The sequence below is a fragment of the Cinclus cinclus genome, chromosome 1, assembly GCF_963662255.1.
Source record: "Cinclus cinclus chromosome 1, bCinCin1.1, whole genome shotgun sequence".
Lineage (NCBI taxonomy): Eukaryota > Metazoa > Chordata > Aves > Passeriformes > Cinclidae > Cinclus > Cinclus cinclus.
The window spans coordinates 143,604,231-143,623,215 of record NC_085046.1 but is presented as its reverse complement, the minus strand read 5'-3'; the positions used below and the strand labels follow the sequence as shown (position 1 = coordinate 143,623,215).

At 37.0% G+C, this 18,985-nt stretch overlaps 1 protein-coding gene across 2 annotated transcripts in view; it reads right to left on the bottom strand.

Moving 5' to 3' along the window:
• Nucleotides 1-5,730: 5,730 nt before the first annotated feature.
• EFR3A (EFR3 homolog A) overlaps nucleotides 5,731-18,985 on the bottom strand; it is a 50,059-nt gene continuing 36,804 nt past the window's right edge. The window contains exons 15-23 of one of the 2 annotated variants that reach the window (XM_062504012.1): nucleotides 18,368-18,499; nucleotides 17,776-17,843; nucleotides 16,580-16,707; nucleotides 11,967-12,055; nucleotides 11,415-11,433; nucleotides 8,741-8,773; nucleotides 7,667-7,770; nucleotides 7,023-7,072; nucleotides 5,731-6,206 (exon numbers count right to left, since the gene is read on the bottom strand). In XM_062504012.1, coding sequence (XP_062359996.1) covers nucleotides 6,101-6,206; nucleotides 7,023-7,072; nucleotides 7,667-7,770; nucleotides 8,741-8,773; nucleotides 11,415-11,433; nucleotides 11,967-12,055; nucleotides 16,580-16,707; nucleotides 17,776-17,843; nucleotides 18,368-18,499 — 729 coding nt within the window. In that variant the 3' untranslated portion in view covers nucleotides 5,731-6,100. Of the gene's footprint in view, nucleotides 6,207-7,022; nucleotides 7,073-7,666; nucleotides 7,771-8,740; nucleotides 8,790-11,414; nucleotides 11,434-11,966; nucleotides 12,056-16,579; nucleotides 16,708-17,775; nucleotides 17,844-18,367; nucleotides 18,500-18,985 lie in introns of both variants that reach the window. The other variant, XM_062504004.1, reaches the window with a different exon arrangement.

Sequence of the window (18,985 nt, the reverse complement as noted above, 5' to 3'; positions counted from 1 at the left end):
CAGACTGACTTCTGTTAACTGTGCACTTGGTTCAGACTGGATGTTGCTGATAGTGGCCAAGTATTCCAGGTTTTTAATTAAACCAACCTAAAACTACTCCAGCTTCTTCTGTAAACATTCTTCCTTTACTGAGCTTAGCAGGATACACTCAGAAGCACAGCTAAAGTAATTACATGAAAAATAGCTCCTTTTTTCATTCCATTTATAGCTATGTGTGACTCCCTTCTGAAGGCAACAGAAGGTCCAAAATGCTGGACAAACCCTCCTCTTAGGGAAGCCTCTTCCCTCTCTGGGGCCCAAGTTAAGAACATGAACAGGAAACTTCCCAGCCTGGTGCAGCCCTTGGATGTACCTCATTATTGCTCTTCCATGTTGGGAGCGATGAAGTCACAACATGCAGTCCAAAGGTGATCAAAAGAGACTTCAGTGTCTTGGAATGGCTGATCAGGAAATGTGGAGCACAGGTCATTTTTTTCCCCTATCCTTGCAGGAACAGACTTAGTCTGTCAATACTTGGCGCCATGGTTGGGGTCACAGCCGTAATTTGGGATTTCTTGGTAATGGGATGATCAGCACAATACCAGACCTCTTTGTGTCAGATGGGATTCACATTTCTCATACAGGCAAGAGGGTCTTTGCTCATGAACTATCAAGGTGTACTGACAGGCTTTAAAACAAATTTGAAGGGCGAGAGGTGTAATATCAGGCCATGACAAACCTCTAAAGATCCCTTCCAACCCAACCTATTCTACGACTCACCAACACTGCCTAGAACAAAAAAAAAAAAAAATGTTGCTACAAACTTCCCAGTGACTCAGCTGCTCTGGAAGGTCTGGATTTCTTCCCCATCATCTTGTTCTACAGGGCTGAACTTAGTCACAAAGTATTCCTACAGACCTATGACTGTATCAGACTTGATGCAGAGATGCTACCCTTGTTCTTCCAGATCCTGCAGCAGTTCACTAAACCCCAGCATCTGATCCTGTGTGACCAGAACAGTGGGAGAACAGCAGGTGAAAATGCCTGAGAATGTTCTTGGATGAGCAGTTTATATTCTATAAACTCCTGGGTGGTGATACGTCTCCTTCAGTATTTTTCCTACATTAAAAGTGCAAAGGATTACTACAGCGCAAAAATGCCCCAAACTAACAAAACCCTAAACAAATAAAAAAACTGAACACTACCACCTCCCTGCAAAGTGCAAACAAACAAACAAACAAAAAATCCCACCACACAAACTCCCAAAATAAACTCCAAAGGTATTCAGTCATGTGAATCCCTCCAGATCCCAGTGGCTACACCATCAGCACTAGTGAAAAAACCAACAGAACAAAAATACTTTCTTTAAGGGAAGGCAGAGAGGTCAGACAAAGGATGTGAGAAATTCTATTTGCAGACAATATTTTAATTAACTCCCCCTTTACGCTGTACATCTCAGTATTGAAGAAAAACTAAAACTGCAAAATGCCCATTTTTGTCCTATGCTGAGGATGAGATCTGTATTACACTGCAACTTTTATCAACTTTTATTATAGGGATGAAAAATTATTTTACATTTCACATAATTTATAAATAAATAGTGCAATGAGAATGTGAGACGAATAATGAGCTGAAATGTGGAAAAGTGGCCTGTAAACAGGTGAATGGATTGCACTGCAGAGTAGCAATAACATCAGTTCATCTCTGACAAGAGTGGTGCTGTTGCTCTGAACACTGCACCTTAAAATAAACTCCCATGCGTTTCTGCTAATTATTACTACCTTCATGGTTATGCAAACATTCACTCAACGGTGCTGAATTTTCTGACTGCAGAGATAAGGATGGATCATTTAATCAGTCAGGTAAAAGAGAAATTACAAAATAAATATGCTGTTGTTCAGGCAGTGTTATTAATGCCTTTGAGCTTTTTTCCTTGGTATCTTTTATTTCAGGAAGAGTTTAACACCCAAGTTGTGCCCTAATTACTACCACATGAACTGTGTTGATAAAGTGAAATCCTAAATAATCTAGTCATGATTAGCTACATTTATTTGTAATCAGAGATCAGTACTAAAATAATAAAAAAACTGGCAAGAAGATCAAAAAGAAACATTTAACATAGCTTCTTTTCTTTTTTCTCTCATTCTCACAGTCACGTTACACCATATTTTTCATAGATTAGGGACACGACTGGCTAAAACCTAGATGTTTCCCAAAAGCAAACAATTAATTTATTAACTACTAATCTACAAATATTTCCTACTTCAACATTTTAACTTTTTAAGCATTGAATTCTTTGCCCATCCCATGGGCAGGGACACCATTCATTAGGCCAGCCTGCTCAAAGCCCCATCCAACCTGGCCATGAACACTTGCAGGGATGGGGCATCCACAGCTTCTGTGAGCAACCTGTTCTAGTGCCTCACCATCATCACAGGAAATAACTTCTTCCTAATACCTAATCTAAACCTACTCTTTCAGTTTGAAGCCATTCCTCCTTGTCTAATCACTGCATGCCCTTGCCCAAAGTCCCTCTTCAGCTCTCCTGAATCCCCTTTAGGTACTACAAAGTGCTACAAGGTCTCCCCAGAGTCTGGGGAAATTATGTTCCTCCAGGATGGACAGCCCCAACTTTGTGTCTCCATAGCAGAGATGCTCCAGCCCCTTGATCAACTTTGTGGCCTCCTCTGGACAAGTCAATATTTTTTTGTTTTGGGGGCTCCAGAGCTGAATGCAGGACCTCAGGTGGGGTCTCACAAGGGCAGAGCAGAGGGGGACAATCCCTTCCCTTGCCCTGCTGCCCATGGGACATCGGGTGCAGCCCAGAACACATTTGGTTCCTGGGCTGCCAGAGCACACTGCTGGGACATGTTATGCTTGTCACCCACCAACACCTCAAATCCCCCCCTAAGGACTCTCTCAATCCATTTTTCTCCCAGTCTGTGTTTGTGCTTGGGATTGCCCTGATCTCAGGGGCAGGACCTTGCACTTGGCCTTGCTGAACCTCATGAGATTCTCACAGCCTCACCTCTCAAGCCTGTCCAGGTATGAATAGTAAATAAATGTAGTAGTTTAATAATGATGTGATGCTGTAATACCTGGGGGGAAAAAAAAGGGTGTGTAAACTGAGGGCTATTTCAAATGCTAAAAAAAAATAAGTAATTGATATAAATTGCGAGCAATGAAAATTGACTGACACCTTAGAAAAGATTAGTTTTTAAAGTCTGGTTTATTTTATTGCTTAAATATAGATTGCACAGTGTGTTCTTACATTTATTGAAACTGCTTCATTACGTACAGTACAGAATATATGACCATTGGAACAACAGACAAATTAGACCTACTCTGATTTTGGACAACAGGCTATTTCTACCTTGTAAAATTACCATGGATTTAATTTATCTTGAAGTGACTCACTACCAAAAGCTATATTTTTTTCAAGATAACATAATAGGAAATAGAACTCCAAGCAACAGCTGGAATACATTTAAACTGGGTACCAATTATAGCCATTAAGACAGTGCTCAGTGTGCTGCAGATTAACACAGGGCCAGTTTGAATAAGGAGCTTTTAAGTTCTGCAGCTTGTCTGAAGAACATAGAGAGATAAGTGAAACAAAGCAGCTTTGTACTGTACAACAAACAGCATTCTTAATTCTTTTGGTTTTGTTCATTGGCTCATATAACTACCAAAACAATACATTTTACAGTCACTCCCATCTCCCATGTGTCTAGAAAGGCCAGAGTGAACCAATTATCAACTTACAGATTCCCTGAATTTCCATAAAGGAAGAAATTAAATATCACGTGAACATAGAGTGTTACAAGCTCTTCACTCCCTGCACAACACCTGCACAACACCTGCATTTCCCAAACTGAACACTGGCAACACAGAAACCTACCATCACCATAAAGGGAAAACACTTCATCAACAGAACAAAAAAATGAAATGCTGAATCTAATTTTCACATGCAGCATTCATGCAACAGAATTCAATCACAGAAACAATCCTGTATTTACAGCACAGTCTCCATACTGCACAAGTGCAAACAGAAGTACATTCTTTATTACTCAGACTCCTTCTTTTTGTACAAAAGTGCTGAGTGATATTCTTAAAAAAATCACAGAGTGGGTAGGTGTTTTACATTGTATCCCTATGTTGGATTTAGTTTTTAAAAAATTACACTCTTTATACAGGCCAAAAAACTATTATCTTACCTTAAAAAAAAAGAAAAAAAAGTGAAAACTAAAAGCTAGAGTCCTATTTATGTGTAGACTGTGGTCTGATCAGGCTGATACGCTGCAGCAGTAAAAATCACAACGGAATGCTGTAGATAAGGGGCTGTTTCGTCATCCACTAACAGCTGTGATTGCACTGTTAAACTGAAAAGAAGGTCTCAATTACCTTTTGAGCTTTGTGAATGCCTTCTGAAAGTCTCAGCATGTCATCTCATAGGTTTAAGTAGCTGATATTTCTCTGATGTCATGACACATCAGGCTTTTAAATGTAGTCCAGTAGAATACAGTTCATAAAACTTCAAAGCATTTTTCCAATAGGTTTGTAAATGCTCCAAACAGTCAGCAAATTAGCAGGGCTCATAATCCTTCAGATCTTGAGTTATGCAATCAAAGATTAATTTAGGATGGGACTTCTCAAAGTCATCTAAACCAAGCTCCTGCTCAAAGCAGGGCTAACTGAAGTTAAATTACTTTGTTCATGTTCATTGCTCATCCAAAACACTCAATTAAATGTCTACATTTATTAGAGATATTTGAGAGCATTCATTCATGTTTGCATGGCCCCAGTCAGGTTCAGATAGATTAAGACAGATTTACTTCAAACTTAATATTCATGGCATCAATGAATGCTGTTGTGCCTGAAGGATTTAGTGAGTCATAAAGACTGCCTTGACAATTATAATCAAATAACCATGATTTACCCTATCAGTTTTAGTTTATTTACATTTGAATAGTACATGCTCAGATACGTAAACCTATGAAACTTACCTTAAAGGTTTGAGAAATGAAACAAAAACAAACACAGAGATGCATCTCTAAAAATGCTTTTGCTTGAAAATATATTTAATAAATTCTTGATTTTTAAATGCTTTCATTGAGTTTTCTTTCAATTTCTAAAATATCACTAAAAAGCCATTATAAACTACAGAGAAATGTCTCATAGAATATAGTTTCAGTATTTATGATTTAAAATGCCCTCAGTTTATTTTCTGCTATACTAAATATATCTCTCCTGTATTTATACTAAAGCAGACAGCAAAATACTACAGTGTTTTCAAAAGTACAGTCTGTAAACCTTATATCTTAAGACATGAAATATATTGCACAATTCCGTGCTTCAAGAGGAGATGTCTCCTCTCTTACGCAAAGCTTAAGATTTAATTTTCAGCATGAAACACAGGACATATACTGGATGTATCTATCTAAAAAGCAAGTTATGTGATGCATCAAAATACACTTAACAAGTGTCCATTAATTCATTCACTGTATTTGAACACGTGTAAAATATTGGTTTTTTTCATCTATTCCAAACCAAACAAGTTGAGTAGCTATGACAGCATGAACAAGAGGGAGCTCACCCAGTACTGCACTGGGTACATTGAATGAGATGAAGCAAGTCAAAAGCATTCTAGGTTGACATAGAACTGAGGTGGAGAGGAATAATAATAAAAGAAAAACAACCAACAAACCAACCAACCAAAGGAAAAAAAAACCAACAAAAAATAAAACCAAACCAAACAAAAAAAGAAGGCTTTAATAGGCTTTTCAGTTACAATATCTCAAATTAAAGGAATCTGAAGCAATACAAATTCCTAGAGTAACTGAAATATTTACCTATGTAGCAAGACAAATTTTAAATCTGACTTTTACATGTACTCAAATATGAAAATGAAGAAACATGGTATGTGAAAAATCTAACTCAAAGTATATTACAGAATAAAACAATTCAACAGTTTCATGAATTTGGCTAAAATAATCTGTATTTGGCTCATGTCCATCATTATATTAAAGTTAGATACAATGAACAATAAAATTTGAAAACTCATCTTGTTCTTTCTATTGTACTCTACTCTAAATAATGTCCAGCAGACTTCAGAAGACACTTAATACACACAAAGATCTGGAAACTTCATCTCATAGACTGGAACAGAATGGTAATGAGCATGTCCAGCAGTAATGGTCATCGTTCCTGAGGGGCTGGGTGGAGGACTGTGTGAGAAGCACAACCAATACACAGAATTTATAGTTATATGGATTGCTTGTTTATAACTTTACATACTTACAGGCAAGAGTAAACTACCCCCCATATATATACCAACAGTGTATCATAAAATAATTAAATACTAACAGCATTTTACACTAGTCCTGAAATTCTAATGGAATTATCATGCCCCGAGGATTTTTATATTCTCGTCTACATCATCAATTTCACTGATGTTACAGAACTATCAAAATGCATCTTATTGCCAATAAATGTACTATTTAGGGTACTCAATGATTAATTATTTTCTCAACCAGATGCAGCAATGGGAAACCATCAGCATCTTGCAATACTACTGATAGACACAGAGATACTGTAAGACACAGTGACGTGGTTTCTGGATATTTTTCACTATTGGGAAGATTCGAAGTAACAAGAAAATCCAAGTGATGAAAGAGTACTCTTTTTCAGTGTGCTGATTTTGACTTGCATAATGTTTTTTTTACAGTACCTTGTATAGGGCTGTATTTTGGATTTGCCCTGGAAACAGTGTTGATAACACAGGGATATTTTTGTTACTCCTGAGCAGAGCTTTCACAGAGTCAAGGTCTTTTCTGCTCCTCACACTGCTGTGCCAGGGTGTAGGCTGCAGGTGGGCAGGAAGGTGGGAGGGGACACAGATGAAGAGCTGGCCCATGGGATACCCCATATCATATGGTGTCATGCTCAGCAGTAATAGCTTTAAGGAAACAAGTAGGAAAATAGCCACAATTGCTTTAAAAGTAATTTTTTAGTTATGATATTCTTCTAGCATAAAGCCTTACCGGATGGTGAGTTCCAGTATCTGTGCCAGTCTATCGTGAAGCAAGTTTGCCTAGGGAAAAAAATTAAAATTGAATTATTAACCCTTAGCTATTGAATTGAGTTACAATGGGTGAGCCAGGCCATAATCAGGTGAGTGTGTTCTACACTGCCACATGTAAATCTAGGCCACATTTCTTAATTTCCTTTGCCACTGCTGCATGGATTCCAAGCCTAAAGATGCATTTGAGATTGAGGGAGCCTGTCCTGGAATGCCAAGAATTATATAGCAAATTCTGCTGTTGCAGACAGGAATTTAACAAACCTGAAATACATTTAGTTATTTAAAATACATAGTGGGTTAAATGCTGCTCCAATTATCCCAGAATGAAATAGGAATGGACTGTGAACCTGGATTTCAAAGATAGCAAGGAAAATACTAAGGTGAAGAATTACAAGTTACCCATTACCTTCCAAACAGTCTAGGAAGAAACAAAAACACACTTCTAATTACTGGAATCTCCCAGCATTGATAGCAATGGAGACAAAACAAAGAACTGAAATTCTAAAGAAGTAATAGCAGCAGTGACATGACAAATCACCTTCAGTCAGCACATGCCCACTAATGCACTGATATCCTCAGTGCTAACATTTTGCAGAAACTCACTTTGGTTTCACATTGAGCTGCGATTTCTTCAAATGGTGCTTTTTGGAACTTTTCAATTACAAGACGCCTTTTTTCCTTTTCCTGTTCTTCAAGTCCATTGTTTTCTTAAAAGAACAATGAAAAAATAAAGACAAATGCAATATTTGCCTATGAAGTACAAGATATATCAAATGCACACTGCAGAAGTGAACAAGGCTTGTGCTTGAAGTGATGCAACCATTCTCAAGTGAGATGTCATTTGGCATTGCTCCTAAAGCAAAATGCAGATGACATTTCAGGGAGATTGGTATGAGGACCCAATTATCCCTATTTCTTACTAAGTCTTTAACTATAAGTAACATGCAGGCTCATTTTTGCTTTACTGCCTGCACTTCTCACTTACTGCACACAGGTTCAGATTGAAGAAGAAACAAGAATCTCCCAGTATCATGCTGACAGGTGGCCAGAGTTTCCTATCATTAGGCATACTTGGAATACTATCAGATTAAATTACTATTTAGAATGTGTCTACTGTTCTAAACTTCAATGTTTAACCCATATTTTAAACAGGATTTTGTTAGACTGCAAAGGATTAATTAGCAATTAATAATAGTAATAAGAATTAAGGAATCTGGATAATTCTGTGTTCTCATAGCCAGGTGACTTGTGAGAAAAGTATTCGTTTAAAATATCTTAGTACTTTAAATACACAATGTATAATTTATAAGATATTTTTGAATGCATTGAAGAACCAAAAATCTTAATACACGGAAATACTCAGGTTACTTCACAAGTAATCACTCAATGTAACTTGAACATCTCACATTTATAGCTTTGTCTGTACCACGAATGTAATAGATGACAGGCATTTTCAGATGCTTTTCATTCAGACCTATTAGCTTCAGAAAAAGAATTCACTAACATTATCAAGATATAATTTCAGAGATTTAGAAATAAATAACGTGAGTTCTAAATAAATTCACTAGCTGAAAAGAAATAAAAGTAATATTTTATGTTATTCTGGCCTTTCCCTTTCCTTCAGCAATTCCATAGTAGAGAACTATGCTGCACAAACACAACTGTAATAAATCTTACCAATGGCTTTCTTCAAAGCTTCAAAGGTGATTTCTTCAGTATTATCAACCTAAACACATAGAAACAAAACTCCTTAATCATCACATATAACATATAACCTTCTAAAAATAAGGAAATAATGATAAACACAGAAGGCCAAAACAGCCAGAACTTTTCTGCCTTATACGTCTCTAACAACTTTATTTGGAGTTTCTGTGACAGCCAACAGACCATAAATTCACACTTTAAGTCACTGAAGTTAGTGAGGAAATTTTTATCAAATGAGATCAAGGAAAACTTTCCAAATTGTAGATGCTCTGTGGCAATAATACTTTATAAATGGATTTTGATCTTGGCAGAAGAGTCCTTTAGGTCAGGAATAAACTGTAGTGTTTCTATACTGTAAAATCTCAGTACTGGTTCTTAGACAGTTGCTGCTAATAACATCAATGGACAGTGCAGTGCAGAGTAGAAAATGGTTACTGCTGTAGGCTAACTTTGTACCATCCAAACTATGGATGGTACAAATAATTTGGTGGATCCAAATAATTTGCTGCTTACATCATAAGCACTGGAGTTAGAGGGCACTTCATATAACAAGTTACGTCTGATGAGAAAATTTGTTCATCTACTGATATGAATATCCATTTGCTGCTGCTGATTTTCATCACCAGAAATTGCTTCAGGATGCAAGTTTAGCAAGTGTTTCAATTCATTATAGATGTAGTTTCTATACCAGTAAATATATTTACAGTGAAGCCAGCCTCATGGCATTCGGAGAGAACGTTTAGATGGCAGAACAGTCTTCACCTGTACATAACATGGTATCTCGGCTTGAACTTCCCCACTTCAAACCTTCCAACACGCAAACAGGCAGCACTTTTATTTTTCCTGATAAACACTAACTCTTTAGAATGGTCCAATATGATTTAAGATAAGAGGAAAGGCAGCAAAAAGTTCCTTTATATCATTCAGAAGATTAGGAGTTCTTTCAGCTTTTTAATTCATTGGCTTGAACTACTGTTAAGGGAAAAGGAAATAGCTGTTTCCTTTTTACATGAGAGTTATTTAATGAGCTGCAGCTGTAAATTATATTTTTCTAACAGGTTTTACTTAATAAGCACGCATTCTCTACCTCTGAATAAATAAAAATTAATAAATGAACAAAAAGTGAAACACCGTTTTTGACAAATACTCATGGATATGGCTACAGATTAAGAATATTCAGGTTCTGAAATCAGCTTTAACAAAACTGACATTTGGTAAATGTCAGTTGTTTATGGCTGCCTTTCACAGTGCTAGTTAACCTCCACATTAGTTGCTGATATCACCCAGCATTATATTATAGTTGGTTATTAATACCACAAAAGTACTACCTGCAGTTACAAGTGCTTTCACCTTATAAATAGAGATAACTATGGAATAACTCATCTTCCTGAACAGGATTCACTAACAGACTTGGCACCACAAAAAACATTGCATTCACTGGGAGAAGAATTGCATTTGTACTGCACACAATAACAGCTATTTTATGGATAAACAATCTTCTATCTCAGTGCAGAAATTATACCATACATCATTATGTCCTAAAACTTCCATTAATTAAGTAGGTAATCCTCTCAGTCACAAAGATTTTTGCTTGTTTTCTTGCAGTTTAGTTCTGCTAATGGTTATGGATTGTTATACTGACTAATCTATACAGCAAGAAAACCAGATTTCCTATATAGCTATGAAGGTGCAGTCATGTAACTGGAAAATACTGTTTTCTCCTCTGCATTGTAAATACACCTCATAAAGCAAGTAAAGGAAGAATATTCTGCTCCCTGTATCCCTGATTAATAAATTATTGTTTTTAAGAGATAAAAAGTAATTAATTTTCTGAGATACTGGACTACATTAAGATCACATTAAGCTGAGAACCCATAAAGAGATTTTATCTACAACAACTACATCCACTTCAAAAAGTCTACATATCAATGCTTGACATAACATCAGCATAACTTGAAATCTGAAATGGAAACTTCTCTCATTCAATTCTACTTTCAAGAGAGTTGTTGGATTACATGTAACCACATATAATATTCTTTATTAAAATCATGCATTAATGTCAAACAGCCTCAGTCCCATGAGGAGCATTTACTTGCTTCAGAAAGCTAGAGATCAGATTGTCTCATTTATTTTTCAAACACTTTTTAATTCTTCCTCATGAACTTTTATCCGTATCCTTGCTAAAACACAAAAGCAAAAAGTGAACATGAAAGATCAACTGAGGTATCATGAGCACAAAGGAAAAAGAAATAGTAATAGTAATAATAATACAAAATACATCACTTCTGTCTAAAGTAAAGCTTGCTCCTTTGCTATAGCTTAATACTGAATTTATAACTAACATTCAGCTTGACTCAGTCCATGTGTTTTGCTTCGTGTCTCCAGGCAGTTTGTGCTTGAGGATCTCAAAAGCAGGAATCATCTGTACCTCATCTGATGTACAAACACCTCAATTTTAACAGCTAATCTCCATGCAGCCAGCAGATATCTAGTTAATAAAAATCAGCAGAACCTTGAAAAATGCTCAGTAGAAGTAGAAATTTATTTTAAGAAATACTTCAAATGAAGTGCCAAGCGATGTGGGATAATTTTAATGTGGTCTTCCTAAGGAATAATTATCAGCAGCTCCTGTACTCTACATATGAACTTTTTGCTGCTACTTTATCCTTCCTGTGACTTTTACATGCAGCATGCCAAACTCTTCTGGAGGGGAACAGTGACACTGGTGCACATAGCCTGTCCCCCTCAGAGACTGCAGGTCTCCCACCAGGCTCCTATTTCTCTAGGCTTGTATCTCACAGCCCCAGGCTGTTCAACAAGTTTCTTAAATGCTTCAAATGATACAGGGCTACAGATGCTGAAATTTACTGTATACCTCAAAATGCAAAGAAAACATTTTAGAATGTGTACTCATAAAAATACCAGTTGTTCAGCATGTAAATAAATGTATTGGTACACCATAATCTGCAGTACTAACTGTAACAACTGTAGTGACAAAATACTTTACTCTTTTATACAATAAGATCAGCAGAGTGTTTTTGACAACTCTGTAAACACACAACTTAATAAAAGCCAAGCCCCTGAAGTATTTAACATTGCTAGAATAATCAGATATTTGTCTTCCTGAGAAAACTTCACTTGCATTTCCCCCCTCCCTCCACTCAAGATGCTGTTTTAAAATAATTTGAGATTTTCATACCTTATCGTCTGTGTTGTTGCCAGACAGAATATCCACCTGAAGAGACACTGTGTCCACAATACTCTTCCTCCTGGAGAGTCTGTCCTCATCTACCACAAGAAGAAAATCTTACCTTTTGCATAACACTCTTGAAATAATCAGTCAAATATCTACCCACCAGATGCAGATTTATTTCAATATGCCTGTTTAATCCAAGATCATCTATTTTATCATTTCAATTGTAAAAAATTATACATTTAGAGTTACTGCTCTAAATTACTAAATATGAAGAAAAATAACCTTTTATAGTTCATCTTCTCATTATAGATATCTTTGACATTCCCTTGCAAGTCCAGAATCTTAAAAATTGAGGTCTTATTCAAATGCAAAATAAGTAACATAGCACATGATGATACATAGCTGTAAAATTCTTTACAAAAGCCTGAATTTTTTTCTTTTTGGTTGTGAAATAGAAATATTAAGGTCTTAATTTTAAGGTATTCTGAAACAGAAAAGGGCTTCTTAGAAGATGATTCAATGACAGAAGAAACAAAGATTTCTGAATGGAAATGAACAACAATCCTTCCTTATTCTTGTTGCTACAAGTACCATATTCAGCAAGTCTAAAAATCTACTGGGTGAAAAAAAATATCTCCCTTTCTCACTTCCTACAAATATTTCAGCAGGTCCAGCTGGCCTAAAAAGTTGTCAGAATAAGACCAACTGTGCTGATACTAAAAGAAGCAGCATAATTTAATGCATAAGGAGATTATGATCAAATGATGCAGCAGTTGATGGAATCTCCTTCGTTGACTGCAGTCCTAGGACAATGTACCACTATTGTTTTCTCATTTTTGACACTTAATATATTAACAAAATATCTTTATGAACAGTAAAAATACATTTAAGACTTGTCACATGGATCCTCTGACAAACAAACACTTGAGTGGCCTGACTTTTGTGTCTCTCATTTAAATAACAATGAATTGCAATGTCACATTTTAGATTTTAGCCAAGATCAAGCCATTTGATTGATCAAATTATTGCTGTTATTATTTGATGACTTGCACTACAGAGTTACAAGCAGCTACAGGTACTTGATACTAAAAAAAGGAGGACTTTAAAAGTCCCCTGTGACAAGGTAATTTATGCTGGTTCTTCTGCAACCTTTGTTTAAACCATTTCTAGCCAAGCAAACTGCCTTTGCAATGCAAATATTGAGCATGAAAAAAACAAAATTCATTCAAGCAGAGCTGAACATGCTCAGCTTTTAAAAACCAAGAAATAACTTTCAGAAGTGGCATAAATGAAATGTCATTTTAAGATTGAGAGGCAATGAAAGAACAAGATTAGTGAAAAACACCTGAATTCTACTAATATTTGCCAGGTTCTCAGAGGCCCTGAGCATTTGAAATGGCATTCTGAGGGATTTACTGAATTTTTAATCCCTGATGGCTCCCTGGTACATGACCCAAGACATTCCAAATCTGAGGAAAGCACCTCAGCTCCCAAGAGGAAACACTCGACAAAACCACATCTCTGCTGCCATCTTGCTGCTGTCTCTATAATTGACACACAAACCACAAGATACATTTTACTGCTTTGGATAGAATTCATTTTTGTAATGGATGCCTCACTAAACTTGCATATGATTTATATCCATTTATCTCTAATTTCAACATATTAAGTGGGTAAAAAAATTGGGAGAATTATCATTTTTTCTCTTATAAGATACAGTGTTCATCCACACACATGAAGGAGCCCAGGGGTCTGAGGACAGTGATGGAGCTCCAACACCCACTACTCCAGCTCGTGCCAAGGCTCCCAGGGGCAATGGGAGCAGCTCTGTGTGTCACCTCACTGACCCAGGCAGGATCCAACACTTTTGACAAGGGACAATGGCTTTAAACTAGAAGAGGGTAGATTTAGATTAGATACTTGGAAGAAATTCTTTCCCAGGAGGGTGGTGAGGCACTGGCACAGGTTGACCAAAGAAACTGTGGCTGCCCTATCCATGGCAGTGCTCAAAGCCAGGCTGGATGGGGCTTTGGACAATCTAGCATAGTGGAAGGAATCCCTGCCCATTGTCAGGGGGCTTGGAACAAGATGACCTTTAAGGTGCCTCTTTTCCTGGGTGAGTGACTCTATTACTTGTGCAGATATTATCCTGAAAGGCCAGTGCCTAAGATGAATCATCATTCTTTGAATAGCTGAGAGGTTCTTCCAATTTTCTACAGGTTTTTGAAACGTCACTCAAAGAGGTAATTAGTACCATCACAAAAATGATACCTATAGCTCTACTACCTGCTCAGGAAAACGAAACAGGAAACTACAATTTGGTAGAGTACCAAATCAGAAGGAAACACAACAGCAAACCCCACAGCAGCTAACATTGCTACAGGCATGTCAAGGAGAGAAAAAAAAAAAAAAAGAAAAGCATAAGGAAACACTAAGTCCACTAAGTACAACACAATTTCTCATAATTTCTGGCCTAAAGGTCTTTAGACCCTCTAAAAGCATTTTTTTGACTGCACATCCTAGAGGGATACACCACAGGCAGGAGAGCAGGCTGACCTACAGCTCATTTTTACCTTTTGACTTGTGTTTGCATTTATGAGTTTTTTTGCCTGATGGAAATAGAATTGAATTAAATATCTGTCTAAATATATATATACAAAAAAGAAGATTGAAAGTATTTTAAATTATTAGATTTCTCCCTCCCTCAAGTAAGAAAGAGAAACAGGTATAAAAATTTGCAAGTAAGAATGTCTTTCTAGTTGTTAGAAGTATCAAGACATGAAACACAGACAACATAACAAAATTACGTCTATAAGTCATTGTTAAGCATTGTATCACTGATATTTGGAAATGGCAGAAATAATTAGGATGTAATATTTACTGCTGTTTTGGGTTCAACCCTAGATTTCACAGGAATACATAAAAAAGGGTAATTTTTTATTATTAATGATCTCTTTTGAAACACTACATTCTAGCATTCTAATATTAATAGCAGAAATGTAACATTTCATTGCAGTAAAAAAAAAAAGTGCTTAGGAATTCCAAAATATTCACTTTGTCCTGATTTAGTTAAATTAAAAGCTTGGGAAGCTCAATATTCCACAGGATCAGAGATTAGTGAACTTAACCAGCTATGGCAACAGTCAAGGAACAAGTTTTGGTTGCTGCTCTTTATACAAAATTACAAAATCCCTGAACCCATTTGATTCACATATGCTAAGACTTGGATGAAATACGGCAATTTCTCATCACCTGCAGAGGCAGTTAATCACACACTTTCAGCTAAACTCAATGCTGATGTCAGAACTTACACAGAACTTACATCTTTTCCTGTGTGGGAATGCATTTTTAGCAAAGTATGCAAGAAAACCTTAGTGAGGTCATTTGGGTGCAAATATATCTCAGTTTCTAGAAGAGGCTTAACATAAATTTCAAACCAGGCTATCTTCCTCACTCCATTCTCATTCACTCAAAGCTGTAACACTTCCTCACCTACTGCCCACCTCTCCTGTCAATACTAAAATATAACATTGACTGGCTTTTTAGATGGCAGAAGAAATAAGTACAGGAACATTATCCTTTTTAGAAGAGGACAACTAGCAACAGAAAACAGACACTGGCTGTGCTGGAACACATCACTAATGTGCCTGCTTGCATTTGGGGTAAAACCACAGCTGCTGTCTGGAGAACTCGATTCCTCCCACAGTAACTATCCAAAAGAAATATTCAAGAGCAGGCAGCAATGTCTCTGAATCAGACTGCAAGAGCAGCACATCTGGCATTCACTGCCTGTACATATTTTGGTCCTTTCTATGTGTGAGCTACAGAATAGAGATCACATTTTACTGTTAGGTACTTTAAAAAGGCCATGCTTTGGGCTAGGGTATCCCCTAGTCCATTACAAGAGCAACCAGTTATATACAGACACAAAACACACTGTTAAGAACAAATTCTTCAATCTTTTCAGTAAGTTCTTCAATTGACTGTTGAAAATATGTTAAAAGCCAAAAGCATACGAATGTCACATGCTAGGTAGTCCTTCTCATGTTATTCACTTAGCCTGTGCAGCATGAACTGCCACAACTCTTCCTCAGGCAACACTTTATTTCCACTGTTACCTGACACTAAGTTTGCATAGGTATCTGATGGAGGAAAACATCTCATTCTTGCTTAAATTAACCTCTACTCATTGAGAATTTAAGGCAAATAAATCAGCACAAGACCATATGGCAAAAGGATGGAGTATCTTTCACCCAATGTTTATGCAAAAAGGATAAAGTAAGCTGACTTGTATATTCCTTCCTCATTTTCTAGATCGAGTTAGCAAAGGTATTCTTTTGAAGCAAAGACTTCATTAAAAAGAGTCAAAATGGGTTCTAGGACTTTCTGCCCCACTTTCTTTTTTAAGGAAAAAACCTTAAAAGGACAAATAGCTGAAACTTCTTAGCAATTATACAGTAGCTAATGAGGAAAAAGAAAACTGCCTTGAAAAGACAAAATTATCTGATTAGGTTTTGTTGCCAAGCAGTCACATTGCATTTCATTGGCATGCAACACATCAGCAAAACATTCTTAATATACAGTACTAAGTGGTGTTGCTACTGACCACCACTTACCTGTTACCTGGGGCACATATGGAACTGACAATCTTTCCACATTGTATCCACTGCCTCCTAATGATTCTGCAATCTTGTTGGTCAAGAAAAATAAATCTTTTTCATCCTTCTCTAAGGATGCTGGAAGACTGTCAAAACATATATTTGAAGTTATTGTCTACCAATAGATATTTGTTGGTTAAGTAAAATATTTTTCTAATGTCTGTGAGCAACCAAGAAGGGTCAATCATAATGACCAGATGGAAATAAAGCTTGGTCAGTTTTGTAGGAATAAATGCACACCTAAAATCAGTCCACTGAAAACTTCTGCAATATTTTAGATTACTTTAACACTTGTATATCTGAACCCCAACTTGCACAGCAACAGTAATACGAATAGTAATTAATTAATTGTAATATTTGTCATTTGCCAGCAGCGTGCCCTTGTGGCAAAAAAGACTGAGGGTATCCTGGGCTGCATCAGGAGGCTGAGGGAAGAGATCCTTGCTCTTTATTCAGCTCTGTAAAGGCCACACCTGGAGTGCTGAGTCAGGAGCTGGGCCAGCCAGGACATGTAGGGAGCCCGCCACAGGGTCACTAAGGTGGACTGTGGGACTGGAGCATCTCTCCCGTGAAGACTGAGAGGGCTGAACCAGACCAGCATGGAGAGGAGAAGGTGGATCTCATCAATGTGTACAGCTCCCTTATGGGAGGGAGGGTGCAAAGGTCTTAGAACTAGGCACCTCCCAGTGCTGCTTGTGACAGAACCAGAGGCAATGGGCACAAACTGACACACACAAGATTCTGTCTGAACATCAGGAAACACCTTTTTGTGTGAAGGGGAAGGTGACCAAGCACTGGCACAGGTTACTCAGAGAGGCTGTGGAGTCTCCATTCCTGGAGATACTACAAATCATCTGGATGTGGTCCTGTGGCACAGTCTGCTCTAGGTGATCCTGCTGTAGTCATTTATTTTGCTGTGTTAGCACACTGAGCATCTTATTGTGCATAAATGCCTCTGGCATAAAGTTTGAAACCTACTTTTTTTTCCCTTTAAGAGTACATGCTTTTAATGCTTGGGTTTCTTCTGCCTGTCCAGAACAGCACAAAAACTCTGGGTTTTTTTTCACATATGGAACATTTTTCAATGATGTATGATTTTTAATAGCAAAATAGGGACTTCACTGTCCACTAATTCCCATTTTGTATCTACTTACTCGCATTTCTCTTTGAAAATTGTTTCTGGTAGAAAATAAGCTGCTTCCACACTTCTGGTTTCAATGACCTGAAAAAAAAAAAACAAACCAAAAAAACCAAGTCAAAGTCAAATAGTACAAATGGAGTAGTTCCACTGTTGTTTTCTTCAATACCTAACCTTCACTAACATCCACCCCAACACAAATGAGACATTTGAGATTTCTTTTAACCAGGGAAAGAGACTGCAGCTCTCACCCTATGGACTAAAAATCTGGTTCTCATGGTCTAGTGCACGTCAATGTCTTTTACCAAAGACAGTGTGGCCACGAAGCCTTATACCAAACAGAGATTTGGCCCTTCATACATGGTACCATAAGAAAAATAAAAAGGCTATACCTTGAGGGAAGATTATTTTGTTTATAATTTTAAGAGTCAGCAAGTAATGCCATGAGAGACTGAAGATGGAGAACAATGTCAATGGAGACAAATACAGGAGATCAACACCACAATCAAGTGCCTGACACAAGTTATTTACTGATTTCACAGTAGACTGTGTATTCCTCTAAACGACCTGAATTATTTAACTATGTAAACTACAAGGTATATAACTACCTTGCTGACATGCTGACAAAAGGCAGGAACTGCAATCATCTGACTCAGGAAGTTCAGATATGCTGCAACCAATGCCATGACACCACAACGATTAAACATTGGCAGATTATCCTCATTGATGATGGCAATGTCCTGGAAAAAAATGGGGAGCATTATGTTTTGCAAAGTTAGCAGGCTGTCCCGAATATATGGAAGTCAAAATTATCATTGGTAACTACCTGACCTATGATGTTTATCTGCTATTACTTAAATTTTACTATCTCTTATCTTAAAAGTCTAGTCTTTTAGCTCACTCCTGAAGTAGGAATATATTGATCTGAATTTAGAGAGCTTAAACGATTCAACCATTATGAGAAGAAATAAATTTACTCAACTCAAAATTCTGTTTCTCAGACAGGAAGTACAGATTGATGACTGGCAGTGTCTTATCCTGACCACCTGTTGATCATAACATTTTCTCAGGAATATTACAAGCAGCATAATCACAGATAGAGAACAATAAAGGGAATTATTTAATGCATATTAGCACTTCTGTGTTTATTCAGACTACTTTTTTTGCTCTAGTAAAACTCCTAATGTAATTTGCATCAAGTAAGGATTTAGTCCATATTTAAAAAT